This window comes from Protopterus annectens, chromosome 5.part0 (assembly GCF_019279795.1).
Source record: "Protopterus annectens isolate FY-2018-M chromosome 5.part0, PAN1.0, whole genome shotgun sequence".
Taxonomy (NCBI): Eukaryota; Metazoa; Chordata; order Ceratodontiformes; family Protopteridae; genus Protopterus; species Protopterus annectens.
This window is the reverse complement of record NC_056735.1, coordinates 263,364,640-263,380,882: the sequence shown is the minus strand read 5'-3', so window position 1 is coordinate 263,380,882 and position 16,243 is coordinate 263,364,640. Positions and strand designations below refer to the sequence as shown.

At 36.0% G+C, this 16,243-nt stretch overlaps 1 protein-coding gene across 2 annotated transcripts in view; it reads left to right on the top strand.

The window, feature by feature from the left end:
• The window catches only part of CBS (cystathionine beta-synthase), a 656,282-nt gene that overhangs the window by 389,546 nt on the left and 250,493 nt on the right, over nucleotides 1–16,243 (top strand). For both annotated transcript variants that reach the window (XM_044072237.1, XM_044072236.1), the window contains exon 7: nucleotides 4,458–4,527. In XM_044072237.1, the coding sequence (XP_043928172.1) occupies nucleotides 4,458–4,527 (70 nt within the window). The remainder of the gene's footprint in view (nucleotides 1–4,457; nucleotides 4,528–16,243) is intronic.

Here is a 16,243-nt window from a genome sequence, read left to right as displayed (position 1 = left end):
TGTTATAATAGTTTAAACTGCAGATGTTTTTGTTTTATTTTGAAGATGGTGAAATTACTGTTAAAATGTTTTGTAATAATTTGGAGCTTTTTTTCTCTGACCCTCGGCTAAAATTGGGCTTCTACTCAGTTGGACTTTCCCCATCGTCAGATATCAGTAAATAAATAAAATAAATAAGTGAACTAACCTTTCACAGATCCTTTTCAGCCACAACATGGACTACAAAGGGAAGGGTGGCTGCAGCACTCATGAACAGTTCACAGATGCTAGTCAAGTAGCATGTTTTCAGGAGGTGAAAAGAAAGCAGAGTATCTAAAAAAAACAAAATGTGGGTATGGATGAAGCATGTACACTTTACAGGCAGTAACTAAATGACAAGACTGAACCCCAGACTCTGGAAATGTGAGGCTGGTGCCATTCTGGTAATGCAGAGGAATAAAGCCCTGTGTAAGACCCAGTTGACCCACGTTAAATTAGTCGCTTGGGTGACTGATGGTGCAGGCAGAGTGGCTGGGGGGACCATGCCAGATGTCTCTTTATAGGAGCTCTGATAGAGGCCAGAATGTTGAAGACAGGGCGGACATGGCTGTCCTCTAGGGCCCAATATTTAGAATGTGCATAGGCTATATCCCATTGCCTGTCCAGCCTTACAATGGTGTCAGCATGTGGAGGTGGGAATAAGGGCTATGAAGAAAGTCTCATCTTGGCCCCAGTATGATGTTCCCAGCTTCCAAACTGCTCTCCCAGGCACAGGGGATGCTAAGCCAGTATGGCTAAGAGAACTTCTTGTTTAGAAGGACAGAGTACATCAGAGGAGTCCACCAGGGTAGTGGTATTGGGTAGAAGGAGCTATGGAGGAAAGCTAGATATCTAAAGTCAACAAGAAGCTAACAGACACACACACACACACACACACACACACACACACACACACACACACACACACACACACACACAAAGGTGAGGGGAGGGAGAAGCATAATTTACAGTACAGCTGTGTGGTAACTTCTCTTGTTATCTGGATGCTCATTCCCATCCAGTCTGCTAATCAGACTTGTATCATCTGGGCCACAGTCATGGACTTATTCCTGTATGCCACAGAGCAAGCTGGGGATGACAGATTACTAATTTGTTTCAGAAATTTGGTGGCTTGTGTTTTTCCTTTCCTTAAATGTATTGCAGAGGTGGCCAACTCAGAATCTGGCAAGCAGGTTAGATTTGAGTAGGGACATAATAAGAGAACAACTGCAAATAGATAAAGCTCAATACTCTGCAATTGAGCAGATCGATAATCTTTGGGTCTGAAAAGGCTCTAGTTCGCTCCTGGGTATGTCCTCTTTTGGATGAGACCTTAAACTGAGGTGAAATCTTCTTGAGTTGATGGAACCTCAGGTGGATTTAAAAGATCCTATGAAATGTGTCAAAAACTGTATGGGTTGTTTATTAATGTTTATATTCATTTTATTTCATATAAAAATTTTAAATCAGCTCTTCACACACCTTATTTTTTAACATTCATGCTTAACTGTTGTTTTGTAAATAATTGTATCAACACAAAAGAAGTTAACTAAATAATTCAATTTATTTCATTATTTTCTTTTATACTTACTTTCCATTCCCCACCCTTTCATACACAACCATCTTATTTCAGCTAATACACCATCCTCTTCCATTTTCTTGTTATTAACAAATTCTCATAGCTTCTTTCCACAGCACCCAGATTGTCCCAAACAGTACTTTACCCCATTTGCCAGTATCACATTTCTTTACTTTATTGTGCTTCCCATATAAGTTCATGTTCATACTTGTACATTTAAACCCTTCCCATCTATATTCGTTTTTAAACTTTTCCCAAGCTTCTTTATTCTTGCAGTCCAAAACACAATGTTTTGTTGTTTCTCTTCACTACAGTCGACACATTTTTTGCCTCCATCACATTTCTTATTTCCTTTCACCAATAACTTGCATAACACAATTCTCCACAAACAGTCCTCTGCTTCATAAAGATTTTCAAATCTTTTTCTTCAATTTCTTCCATGTGTACACTATGTTTTTTCTAAAATCATGTTATACCATTCTTTTCTTTAAAATCGACTCCACTTTTAATTTTCAGAATTTCCTTTTTTGTCATACTCTTTTTTTTCCATTATGTCCCTGTTTTCTTCCCATACATTTTTTATATTTTTTATATAGCATCTTACTTATTTTTTTACTTCTTTCTTTGACATTTCTCATTAACCAGAATATATATATATATATAGATATATATATATATATATATATATGTATAGATAGATATATATATAAAGATAGATATGTATATATATATATATATATATATATATATATATATATATATATATATATATATATATATAGATAGATGCTAAGTATACATGTGGATTTCTTTATAATTCAAACCAGCTTCTTTTTTAATATGAATCATCCTTCTCACTAGGTTCAGCCTTGAGCCCTAAATAAAGTTAAAAATCTCTAATAACTCTTTTTCTGTTTGAGTTGGAAACATATATATTCCCACTAAATACATTATTTTTCCTAATACATACATATTTGGCATATATGTCTTTTTCAGAAATGAAAAGTAAAAACTTTTTTACCAAGCTAACAATTTTTTTTATTTGTTCCAGTATCTCTCTCTCCATTTACTTACTGCCCTTTCATACTCACCAAATGTCACTCCCAAGATCTTTACTTCACTTATTCTGAAATATATTCCATTCTTTTTTTATTTCACCAGATCTCTTACACTTCATGTGTTTAACTGCAGGGCCAGACTTTAACAGCTTTTTGATTATTTTTATTATAACCTCACTTAGCAATTCCTTGTTTTTTTTATTAAAACTAAATCATTTGCATATGCCATACATATTAATAATATAACATTTATCTCCATCACACATCTTGCCTCTCTCATTTCATACATGCATGTCTGTAATAATGCACATGTTCATTGGGCATCCCTGTTGTACTCCTCTCTTTATACTTATTTTTCCCATCCATCCATTTATTATAACTTGCACCTATGAATCTTCATAACATTTCTTTACTACATTAATATTTTTCTCCTATGCTACACTGCTTCAAGACTTACTTTATCAAATGTTTTAGCTACGTCACATCATACTAGTGTTACTTCTTTAATTTCTTTCAGTAACATCTCCACTGCTTTTTTTCACTATTAATTAGCATTTCTTTCACCTCTCCATTTTATACCATAAATCATTTCTCCCACTACCTCATCTAAGGCTTTCTCCATCTTTTTTGTAGTAGTTTCATAAATATTTTATAATTCATATTCTCTAGTGTTAAGGGCCTTCATTTTTTTATATATTTTCTTTCATCCTTTTTCTATATACATTTTATTACTCTGCCACATATCTTCTTCCATTCTCACTTCCTTCATACATTTCATTTAATGTTAAAAAAAACTCTTCTCTTTTTCATTTCATTATAATACTCATGACTTATACCCTCTATTTTATTAGTAAATGATACAACAATATAGGGAAAAGAGAATGTAAAAAAAAAAAAAAAAAAAGCTAATGTTCAGGATTTGGTCCTATCACTTTAAATTGTTAATTAATGGGTTATGGAATGTAATTATGGATGGGGTAGGATGTATATAAGTACGTAAGTTCAGTTTGTTCTAATGAAGTCCCATAGTATATGGGAAGAAAGCGCTTAACTGGAAGTTTTTATTGTCAACATGTTTTTATACTTATTTGTATCATTTGTATTGTGAATAAAATGGATTCAACTACTGCAGCTGTTCCAGTTTGTGGTTACAATGCTCCATTTGGCATGTACCTCACTAGACACCTGCAACAACTGGAGAGGCCGCAAAAGTACCTCACAAGGAGGATCCTAGTCCTTAAACACTTGTCCTATATGGACAGACTCAAAAAAACTCCAACTATTCTGTGTCTCATATGGCCTACTTAGAGGCAATCTCTGCTTGACTTACAAAGCCACGTCTGACCAGCTCTGTTAGAAATGCTACATCTAAAGAAATCCCAATCCCTCCACACCACATGCTCCAGAGACCTCACCCTCATTACCACAATCAACAGAACATGCTGGAGGGACAGGTTCATAACCCAGAGACTGCCCATGCAATGGAATTGACCTCCCATACATGTCAAGCAGAGCACCTCACTGGCTCTCTTCAAGAGAAATCTTGATGACTGGATGGGAAATAGAAAATTCACCCCAGGGATCACTCCAGTGGCTCTGCTTGACAGAGGCACCTAGAACTAATGTCGGGTGGCACGCTGCCAGGGTAATCTTATGGGCTAGGCTTGTAAAGGCTCCAGGGCAATTAGCCTAGTACACACCTATGAACTTATGAACCTATAAGGATTTTTTAAGCAGGTAAATAATGCTAGAATTTTAGAAAGTTTTGTTTCTGTTGACTGATTTTTTTATTTTTTCTTTAGTATCGGAATCCAAGCAATCCTCTGGCACATTATGATAGCACAGCAGAAGAGATCATTCAGCAGTGTGATGGTATGTTGCTACTCTTTTCTGCATTGTCATCTCAACATAGATTGTTAACCATTGTGTTTGCTTACAACTGTGACTAACATTTTAATAAAGTGTGCAAGGAATTAATTAAATTATGCTTCTAGGGCATAATTACAGTGGATATAAAAAGTTTACACACCCCTGTTAAAATACCAGGTTTTTGTGATATAAAAAAATGAGGCCACAATAAATCATTTCAAAACCTTTCCCACCTTTAATATGACTTATAGCCTGTACAATTCAATTGAAAAACAAACAAACCTGTTAAAGGAAAAAATATAAAAAATAAAAAACGTACAATGAGCTGGTTACATAAGTGTGCACACCCTTAAAGTAATACTTTGTTGTGTGTGCACACCCTTAAACTAATACTTTGTTGAAGCACCTTTTGATTTAATTACAGCATTCAGTCTTCCTGGGTATACACCTGCCATCAATTAAAGAGACTCTGATTAACCCCAAGTAAAGTTCAGCTGTCCTAGTAGGATTTTCCTGACATTTACTCAGTTGCCTGCTACAGCAAAAGCCATGGTTCGCAGAGAGCTTGCAAAGCATCAGAGGGATCTCATTGTTGAAGGGTATCAGTCAGGAGAAGGGTACAAAACAAATTTCCACAGCATTAGATATACCATGGAACATAGTGAAGATAGTCATCAAAAAGTGGAGAAAATATGGGACAACAGTGATGTTGCAAAGAACTGGACATCCCTCCAAAACTGATGAAAAGACAAGACAAAAACTGGTCAGGGAGGCTGCCAAGAGACATACAGCAACACTGAAGGAGCTGTAGGAATTTCTGGCAAGTACTGGCTGTGTACTACATGTGACAACAGTCTCCGGTATTCTCCATATGTCTGGGCTATGGGGTAGGGTTTCAAACAAGAAGCAAACCACAGAAACGTTTACTGATTTAATCCAAATATGCAAAAACAAAGTTTTCGAGTTTCCCCTTCGTCAGTGCCTATTGAATTCCATCTAAAAACCTTTTTAAATACACATCATATGACACAACCAACCAATCATTTAAAAGCAACAATTAAAACAACAATTAAATAATTATACAATTTAAATCAGTGTAACATCATTTGTTTCTTATGTAAAACTGGTTTTATACTCACTGCCCTATTTAACCCTGGAAATGTATCTGCATTCAATTCCAAAATCCATGCAAGTTCAGCATTTTCTAACTTATTATTGATATCCCCACCCCTTATATTTTTTGTATCACCTTTATTACTGTAAGTTTAAACCTGCGTGCAGTACCTTTGGCTAGAATATGTTTTGATAGGGCATTTGTTTCTACTTTCCTTTTTATTTCAGATCTATGCTCTATGATTTGCTCTTTCAGCTTTCTATAGCATTTTCCTACATAAAACACGGACATAGTGTGCATGTGGGTAAGTACACTATATACTTTGTAGTGCAATTGGCATAGATATTAAACATATATTTCCTTCCATTTGTAGGATGTATAAAACATATATCAGTAATTATGTCTTTACAGCAACTGCAACCAAGACATGGAAAAGTACCCTTTTTAGGTTTCATGCTCCATTGCCCCTTTACCAGTTCCTTATAGCACAGTCTACTCTTTAAATTTTTCTCATTTCTATATACAAATATGGGTATATCACTTAATATCCCTTTCATTTCTGGTATAGACAATAATACACTCCAATACTTTCTAATAATTTGCACTATGTCCTGAGCTCTGTTATTACAGTTTAAAACATATCTCAGTTTATTTTCAGTCATGTTTCTCTCAGTATGATTGAAAGAAATCAAATAATCTCTCTCTATATCAAAGTATGGAACTGTTTTCCCAACTCTGTCATTCTTAACTTCATTCATGATCTGATAGACCATACTATGTGCATAACCCCTCTCAATAAATTCCAGTGCCATTTCATTAATTTGTTCCAAATTTGTTTCCTCATCGGTATTCAATCTATTTATTCTACAAAATTGGCTTCTCACGATATTCTTGAAATTATGTGGAGCATGCATGCTAGTTTTGTGGGTACATTTGTTGGTGTGTACAGCTTTCCTATGGGCACTGGTTTTAATATCACCATCCCTCTTTTCCAATTTTATGTCTAAAAAATTAATAGTTTCAGGGGAGCATTCCATTTTAAAACTAAGAAAATCTGTGCTCTTTTCCAGATAGTCATCAAAATTCCTTAAACTCACTTCATCCCCTTCCCATAGGAGGAAGCAATCATCAACAAACCTTTTGTAAAATAAAATCCTGGAATCAACAAAACCTTCATCCTTAAAGATATACCTCTTTTCCCAATGACTTAATACCAAGTTTGCATATGTATTTGCCATGGGCGTACCCATGGCAACACCTGATATTTGGAAATATGGTTCTCCATCAAAGAGAAAAATATTATTCATTAAAATTATCTCAATAATATTACAAATGTTTTCTATGTTACCATGCATCATGTTAGTTTCCAAATTCAAAAATTTACGTATTGCTTCTATCCCATATGTATTAGGGATTACTGTGAACAGAGAATTAATGTCCAGGCAGACAAATAAAAAGTCTGTACATCTATGCCCTTTAAACCATTTTTCCAATTGGATCAGAAAGTCAGCTGAATCCTTTATATAACTTTTACATATTTGTAAATACTAAGAACAGATTGCCCATAGAGTGAAAGGGGTTCAGTTATCCAACCCCTCCCCAAGACAATAGGTCTCTTCGGGGGTTTGGATACTGACTTGTGTATCTTTGGAAGACCATAAATGAAAGTATAATGGGGCAGGATACTGTAAAGAATCAAATAATTCTAAAGATATTTCATTTTGTATTTGCATTTCATATATTGCTATATTTATATCAGTAATACATTTCTTTACCTGTACAAAATCAATCCTACGAAAGGTCTTATCTTGTAAAAACTCATAAATACATTGCATGTAGTCATTCCTATCAAACAGAACAATTGCCCCTCCCTTATCGGGTTGTTTAATAATTAAGGCTTTCTCAGTTTCCAATTTTTGTAGTGCTTTCTGTTGACCAAAGGACAAGTTATAAAATTTACGAGGTTTAACTGTCATACAGTATCCTAATCTCTCTTTGACATAAGTCCTCAAATACTGATATAACTGGCATACTGTATGGAATAAAAGTGCTTGCTCTCTTACATGCCTTTTTGGCATTCATATTGGAATCTCTAAACATAAATTTTAAATTTAAGTTCCTGGTGAACAGTTTTAAATCTGTAAGTGTATCAGAAAGTCTATTCCCCCACTGGGTATAAACTGCAGACCTTTCTCAAATATACTCAAGTCATCAGTTGTTAATATAAAATTTGATACGTTCACAATATTCCTTTGAAAAGTGCCTACTTCGGCCGTGTCATTTTGTTTCGGCCCTGCGGACTGGAATTCTTCCTCTTCAATGACCGCAAGCATGGACTTGGTCTGCCTCTCGAATTTGACCTGGCTTTTACCTCCACTTTTTCTGGTAGTTTCACAACTACCGCCTTGAACAGCTTGGAAAAATCCTCTTTGGTTCTCGCATTCATAGTTTTCACAGTGTTTTTGGAATTACTACCTCCTTCGCAATGTGTAGCTCGCGTTGTGAGTTGTTCAACCCTTTGTAACCTCTGGGTGGTGGCCTGTTGGTCAGAGCAAATCGCATCATCTCCAATCATCTCTCTGCATTCAATCAATGCTAATTAATGGTAACATAGAAAACATTTGTAATATTATTGAGATAATTTTAATGAATAATATTTTTCTCTTTGATGGAGAACCATATCTCCAAATATCAGGTGTTGCCATGGGTACGCCCATGGCAAATACATATGCAAACTTGGTATTAAATCATTGGGAAAAGAGGTATATCATTAAGGATGAAGGTTTTGTTGATTCCAGGATTTTATTTTACAAAAGTATTTGTTGATGACTGCTTCCTCCTATGGGAAGGGGATGAAGTGAGTTTAAGGAATTTTGTTGACTATCTGGAAAAGAGCACAGATTTTCTTAGTTTTAAAATGGAATGCTCCCCTGAAACTATTAATTTTTTAGACATAAAATTGGAAAAGAGGGATGGTGATAATAAAACCAGTGCCTGTAGGAAAGCTGTACACACCAACAAATATACCCACAAAACTAGCATGCATGCTCCACATATTTTCGGGTCTATATTAAAACACTGAACGTTTAAAACAGCGAACAATGTTTCATCGACCCTTTTTCATCGAAAGCTGAAAATGTAGACACCTCAGAACAGCGATTTCTTTCCTAGGGAAAAAAAATCGCTGTTCCAGCCAAAAACAAAAAAAAAAAACCCCAAAAAAACAGTAAACAGTTCCAAACACATACACACGTACCTTAACCCTAATTCTACCCCCCCAAAAAAAGTAAACAGCTGAAAACAAATATGCACGTAACTCAACCATACATCTAACACAAAAAAAAGTAAATATTTTAAAACATATGCACTTACCTTAACCCGCACCCTAACCCTAACTGTCAGTAACTGTTGCACATTTACGTAAACAGTTCCAAACACATGCACACTTAAAACCCTAATTCAACCCCCCCAAAACAAAAGTAAACAGCTTAAAACACATATGCACTTAACTCAACCATACAGCTAATGCAAAAAACAAAAAAGTAAACAGTTTGATACATATGCACTTACCTTAACCCGCACCCTAACCCTAAGGTCAGTAACTGTTGCACATTCACGCTCGGGAGCTATACCAGATAAGGGAATCTCTGAGACCACACTACAGTGCAGAGCATGGCAAAGCAACGAAGCGGTCAAGCGACTTCTTTCCCAGGGAAAGAATTCACTGAACAGCCGCTTCGCTGTTTTGCCTGTTCGCTCTTTAGGTGTCAATGAAAACGCATTCGACAAAATGCATTTTCGTTGTTCTAATAGGAACCCCATATTTTCAAGAGTATAGTGAAAAACCAGTTTTGTAGAATAAGTAGATTGAATACCAATGAGGAAACAAATTTGAAACAGATGAATGAAATGGCACTGGAATTTATTGAGAGGGGTTATGCACATAGTATGGTGTATCAGATTATGAATGAAGTTAAGAATGACAGAGTTGGGGAAAATAACTCCATACTTTGATATAGAGAGAGATTAGTTGATTCCTTTCAATCATATTGAGGGAAATATGACTGAAAATAAAATGAGATATGTTTTAAACTACAATAACAAAGCTCAGGACATAGTGCAAATTATTAAAAAGTATTGGAGTGTATTATTGTCTATACCAGAAATGAAAGGAATATTAAGTGATGTACCCATATTTGTATATAGAAATGAGAGAAATTTAAAGAATAGACTGTGCTATAAGGAACTGGCAACAAAGGGGCAATGGAGCATGAAACCCAAAAAGGGTACTTTTCCATGTCTTGGTTGCAGTTGCTGTAAAGACATAATTATTGATATGTTTTATACATCCTACAAATGGAAGGAAATATATGTTTCATAGCTATGCCAATTGCACTACAAAGTACATAGTCTACTTAGCTACATGCACACTATGTCCCGTGTTTTATGTAGGAAAATGGTGTAGAAAGTTGAAAGAGCGCATCATAGAGCATAGATCTGAAATAATAAAGAAAATAGAAATGAATGCAGTATCAAAACATATTCTAGCCAAAAGTATTGCACATAGGTTTAAATTTAGAGTAATAAAGGTGATACAAAAAATATAAGGGGTGGGGATATCAGTAATAAATTAGAAAATGCTGAACTTGCATGGATTTTGGAATTGAATGCAGATAAATTTCCAGGGTTAAATGGGGCATTGAGTATAAAACCATTTTTACAGAAGAAACAAATGTTATTACATTGATTTAAATTGTAGAATTATTGAATTGTTGTTTTAATTATTGCTTTTATATGATTGGTTGGTTGTGTCATATGATGTGTATTTAAAAAGCTTTTTAGATGGAATTCAGTACGTACTGACGAAGGAGAAACCTGAATGCTTTGTTTTGCATATAATTTGGATTAAATTAGTAAATGTTGCTGTGGTTTGGTTCTTTTGTGAAATATTTGATATTGTCGAACACAGTTTATGACGGAATTTTCTGTCTTATCTTATCTATGGGGTAGCGTTGGAAGACGGAAACCTTTTCTTACACATAAAAATATCCAGGCCCAGCTTAAATTTGCAAAACAATACATCACATCTCCCAAAAGTATTTGGGAAAATGTTTTATGGTCTGATGAGACCAAGATTGAACCTTTTGGCTACAATTCCAAAAGGTACGTTTGGTGCAAAAACAACACTTCGCATCACCAAAAGAACACCATCTCCACAGTAAAGCATGGTGGTGGCAGTATCATGCTTTGGGGTTGCTTTTCTTCAGCTGGAACTGGGGCTTAGTCAAGGTGGTGGGAATTATGAACAGTTCCAAATACCAGTCACTTTTGGCCCAAAACCTTCAGGCGTCTACTAGAAAGGTGAAGATGAAGAGGAATTTCACCTTTCAACACGACAATGACCCCAAGCATACATCCAAATCAACAAAAGAGTGGCCTCACCAGAAAAAAATTAAAGTTTTGGAATGGTCCAGCCAGAGCCCAGACCTAAATCCAATAGAAAATCTGTGGGGTGACCTGAAGAGGGCTGTGCACAAGAGATGCCCTCGCAATCTGACAGATTTGGAGCACTTTTGCAAGGAAGAGTGGATAAATATTGCCACGTCAAGATGAGCCATGCTGATACACTCCTACCTAAGAAGATTGAATGCTGTAATTAAATCAAAAAGCGTGACAACAAAGTATTAGTTTAAGGGTGTGCACGCTTATGCAACCAGCTTATTGGACATTTTTTATTTTTTATATGTTTTCCCCTAAGAGATTCGTTTTTTTTTTTTTTCAATTGAATTGTACAGGTTATATGTCACATTAAAGGTGGGAAAAATTTTGAAATGATTTTATTTTGGTCTCATTTTTTTATATCACAAAAACCTGACATTTTAACAGGGGTGTGTAAACTTTTTATATCCACTTTATTTAAGATAAGGCAGCTTGCAGTCTTTCATTTTATAGCCTTACTACCATATGTTTGCTAAGCTTTGAAACTGCATACTGTTGAAGAGTGATGGATTAATTCTGCTTTGGAGGTTTGGCTTTTCAGTTTGTTTTAGTTTGTTAATCATCGATTGCATTCATGACAGCACTTGTCTTCCTTAAATAGTTGGTGTGTGATTGTCTGAGTTATCTGTGTATTACAAATTAACCTTCATTGCAAATTAGTCATTGTATTATGAGCTGAAAAAGCCATATTTGAATTTTAACTATAAGAGGTTAGCTTGTTAAGAGTTTATTTGTTTAAATCTTTATATTTTAATATGGTTCATTTAGCTAAAATACAGAGTGATTAACACTTGGGACACAGTCTGCTGCCTTTATCTGAGTATGATATGCCCTAAAATTTAGGTTTTAATGGATCTGTGTTTACTAGACAAAGCTATATTTAAACAACAATGCAGCATCTGGCATATCACCAGTTAAAAACATAAAAGAGCTGTTTAACCTTGAAGAACGAAAAAACACATGAGTTTCACAACATTGCAATGATTTTGCTAAATATTATAATGAATCCAGATCACAAGTCACCTGTCATATGTCATGTTCTTATCCGCCTCTAACCAGCTATCAGTTTTTCTAGACAATATTCTATGAAATTTATCTGCAGTAACTTTCATAACCAGTATGTCAAACAATGCGAACACAACCAGACCACTGATATAATGCAGGGGCTACTCACGGCCTGTGACACTACACAGCCTGCTAAATCTGAATAAGAAATGACTTGCTTCAAGCAGTGACAAAGGGAAAACTGCCTTTGACTATGTAAAGATCAAGTTCTTAATGGATCTAGCATTCAAATATGAAAATGTGTATTTTTCATATTCTTGTTTAGATATACTAAACTAAGAATTGTTTATTAAAATACCATTTATAGCACAAATAACATTATATATTTTGGAGTAAAATGAAACTTTCCATCCTCTTTGTTGTTGTTGTTGTAGTCTTTCGGCTTTTCCCGGTTAGGGGTCTCCACAGCGGAACTCCTACTGCAAAACTGCATCACTTGCACTGCACTAGGATGTCAGTATGGGTAGAACTTAGATTTCTGATATTGCAGTCCTGTACATCATTGTCTCGGGTATCTATGTATTATAAATTAATCCTCAATGCACATTAGTCATTGTGTTATGAGTTTCCTAAGTCATGCCTTCTGAATTCTAACTATTAAGAAGTTAACTCTGTCACCTACAGTGGTATTATATACTGACCACTACCATATTGGACTAACAGACTTTCCATATTTTTACACCCTTAACTTTCCCAGCCTTCTAAGCATCTACTTGCATCTAATGTTCTGATCCTCATTCGTTACCTTACTCCTACCTGATGTATATAAAAAAAAGAGTTTGCATTCTACCACTTTAATTTGGATATGTTTTATTATTGTAGCTACCTCTCTGTACTTATTTAGTATTCAGTTATTATTGTGTGTTTTAATACTTGTTTTTATCTTGTTCAGATAAATTGTCTTAACTTTCATGTATCATTTTTCGCTTTTCTCCCTGGGCCTCCACTGAAACTGGGCTCCTGACCCAGTCGGACTTTCCCGGTAAACAAATGTTAAATAAATAAATGTCATAGGAAAGTGTAAAGATGTCTCTGGCTAACAAATGGTTTTGAAAGCACTATCATTGGAACAGTTTAGTGGAAGGAACTAGATGTAATCAAGATTAAGATTAATTTTTTTTAACCTTTATTTGTTATTTTTTTGTTGTTTTTATGAGAGGAGGAATATACACACAACAGTTGATTCAAAATATGGAAAAGTCAACACAATTTTTAAAAGTTAATGTCTGTTTCAACAAACCTAGTGTGATATTTTTAGATATTATTTATAAAGACATTGCTATGCAAATCAAATCAGTATTTCTATTTTTAGAAAGTGTGTAGCAAGCAATTCTTACTTGCATTTTGATAGTGAGTATTGTTAAGGGACAGTTCATTAGAAGTAGTCGATGGATAACCTGATGGTCAGTCTGCTTAGTTCTGTGGTAGAAGGGTTACTGGCATCAACTACCATAGGAAGAGTTCCTCCAGAAGAGCAAGGAACAGGCTTGTATTCCAGGCTGTTCCTGGTTCAAAGAAAGTACAGGTCCTGGAGGCCCATTTTATGCCTTTCAAAAACTAAACAAGTTTTTAGTGGTAGAGGTGCTAGTTCTTCATTCACTGCTCCCTTTTCTTGCTGCCAGAAGTATTAATGGTCACAGTTGACATGAAAGAATCCTATTTACATATCTCCATTTTCAGGGGCCGCAGAAACTTCCTCAGATTCTTGGTGGTATCCCAAAATTTCCAATTCACTTACTTGCTCATTGGGCTCTACACTACTTCCAGGGTATTCACTAAATATGTAGTGCCAAATTTTCTCACCACAGCCTACAGAGCATTCATATTTGCCCTCTGCTGGACCATTGCCTGATTCAGGTTCTTTCCCAAGAGAAACTGAAAAAGGCACTACAGACCACTGCCTGTGTTATCAGCTTAGAGATTTCTGTCATATTTCAGAAGTTGCAGAAAACTGCCCTCGTATTGACCTGTTTTTGTGACCATAGCAGCAGAAATCGGCATGACCACAAAAGAGATATTAAAAGTTTTGTGGCAGCAAGCTTCAATGGTGCAGAGGGATAAAGCTGTGGCTATGACCAGGTGACCCAAATTTGACCACCGGCTAGGGCTGTTGTTGGAACAGGCAGGGGGAGGGGGAAGCATGATGAGATTTGGGGGAAAGGGAGGCATTTTCTACTCATGGGCACACTCTCTACAATAGAATTCACTGTGGAGGCTGGTTAGAGATGATTCGTTGGTTTACACTCTGCTTGACTGCCAGCCATTTAAAACAGTAGGCTTGTAAAGCTACATGGGTATCCCTAATATTATGTAGTCTCAGAGTTAATATATTTAGAGATGCAGAGATGATGAGTGCAGGGGGCTTGCTTCCTGTGAAACACTATCTTGGCCTTTTATGATGCAGTAGTCAATCACTGGGAACCAGTGGAACAAGAGACATGATAAATGTAGCTGATGAATTGTCACATAATCAGACAATCAGGGTAGAACTCATTGCTATCCCCTGTGTTGAAAGGCCATGAGGGTATGTTAATGGATGCCATTGTTAATTTGTTTTCTGATAGCCCCTCATATTCCTGACAGAGACATTTTCCTTGTGGGTAGTCTTAGCTGTTCTCTGCTGATGGCACAGGAGTAGCTCCTCATCTAGTCAGTGTTGTGGAAGATTTTCGTTTGCTGGTGAAGTATTTCTGTGACCTATCACTGGCCAGCACCCAATACAACAAGTTCTATTTCATGATATCCTGTACTGGCAATGTAGTGGGTTGAAGCCCTGATTTTGGACCAGGTGATTGAATAATGAGTAGAAAGCTTGATGGTGTAGGCAGATAGGATGAACATGGCCATCATATGGAGTAAATTGTGTACATTCAGGACACATTTTCTCAGTTGGTTTCCGCTGGTAGACACAAGGAAACAAATGTGCCATGCTTCGTGTGGGTAGGCGGGGCATCATGCTGATGTCAGCCTCTTATGGTAGTAAGAGGTAGTGAAGTGCTAACATTATTGCATAACCCACCATAGGGTTTTACTGGGCAGCACAGGGGTGAGGAGTAGGAGAAAAACACTCTTCAGCACAAGTATGATACTGCCCCAGTACTTTGGCCTCCTCACTAACTCAGAAAAATTGGTCAGAGTTAGTCTGGAGGAGGCCAATCAAGATTTGATAGACCCACTAGATGAGGAAAAACCTGGAAGTAGCTGATGGTCACCTGTGGAGAGCCAAAAATGAGCAAAAAAAAAAAGTCTGCTTTCTAGATCCCCTTCCAGGGAAACAGCCCAAGGATACTTTTTTTGTCCATAAATGGCCCTAGGGACGTATGTGTGAGTTTCTCCTTTTTCTCCATATACCAACGTTCATTTAGGAAGCTAGGCAGAACAAGTCCAAACTCATTCTCATAACCCTATTTTGTCTTCAACAACTGCAGTTCCCTCTATTGTGACTTCACCTTCCGGAACAACCTCTTTGAAGCCCTCTAGAACACTACTGTCTCAATTGTCTGGCAAGTCTCATGCATAGACTTATCAAAACATATCTTATCCTAATAGGTATTTTAAATTACCTCTAGTTAAATTCTTCTGCATATAATTCTAAACAGGCAACAAGTATTGTTTAAACTGTGAGCATTGCTGAACTGTTGAAACTTGAAGTATGCATTTGTTTAACAATTACTTTCTAGTTACTAATGAAGTCTTGTACATAAAGTCTAAAATATCTTATCTAATGCTTGTAACATGTTTTTTGTATAAACTGTGAAGATTGCTGAACTGTTTAAAATTTGTAGTATTTAACTGTATAACAACTAGTACCTGTATGTTAGTAGTCTAGTAATATCTTGGAGCTTATCTGCCTGGGACTCTACTGAAAATGGACATAAATCCAGTTAGACTATCCCGGTCAACAAATGTAAAATAAAATAAATAGTTTTACTGCCTCTGCCTAATTGCATGGTTACACCATCTCCGTTGTTGGTCATAGATGCTGCATCCCTACCAAGGGCTGTGCAAATCCTTACTTCTTCCCAGAGGCCTAATAAAAAA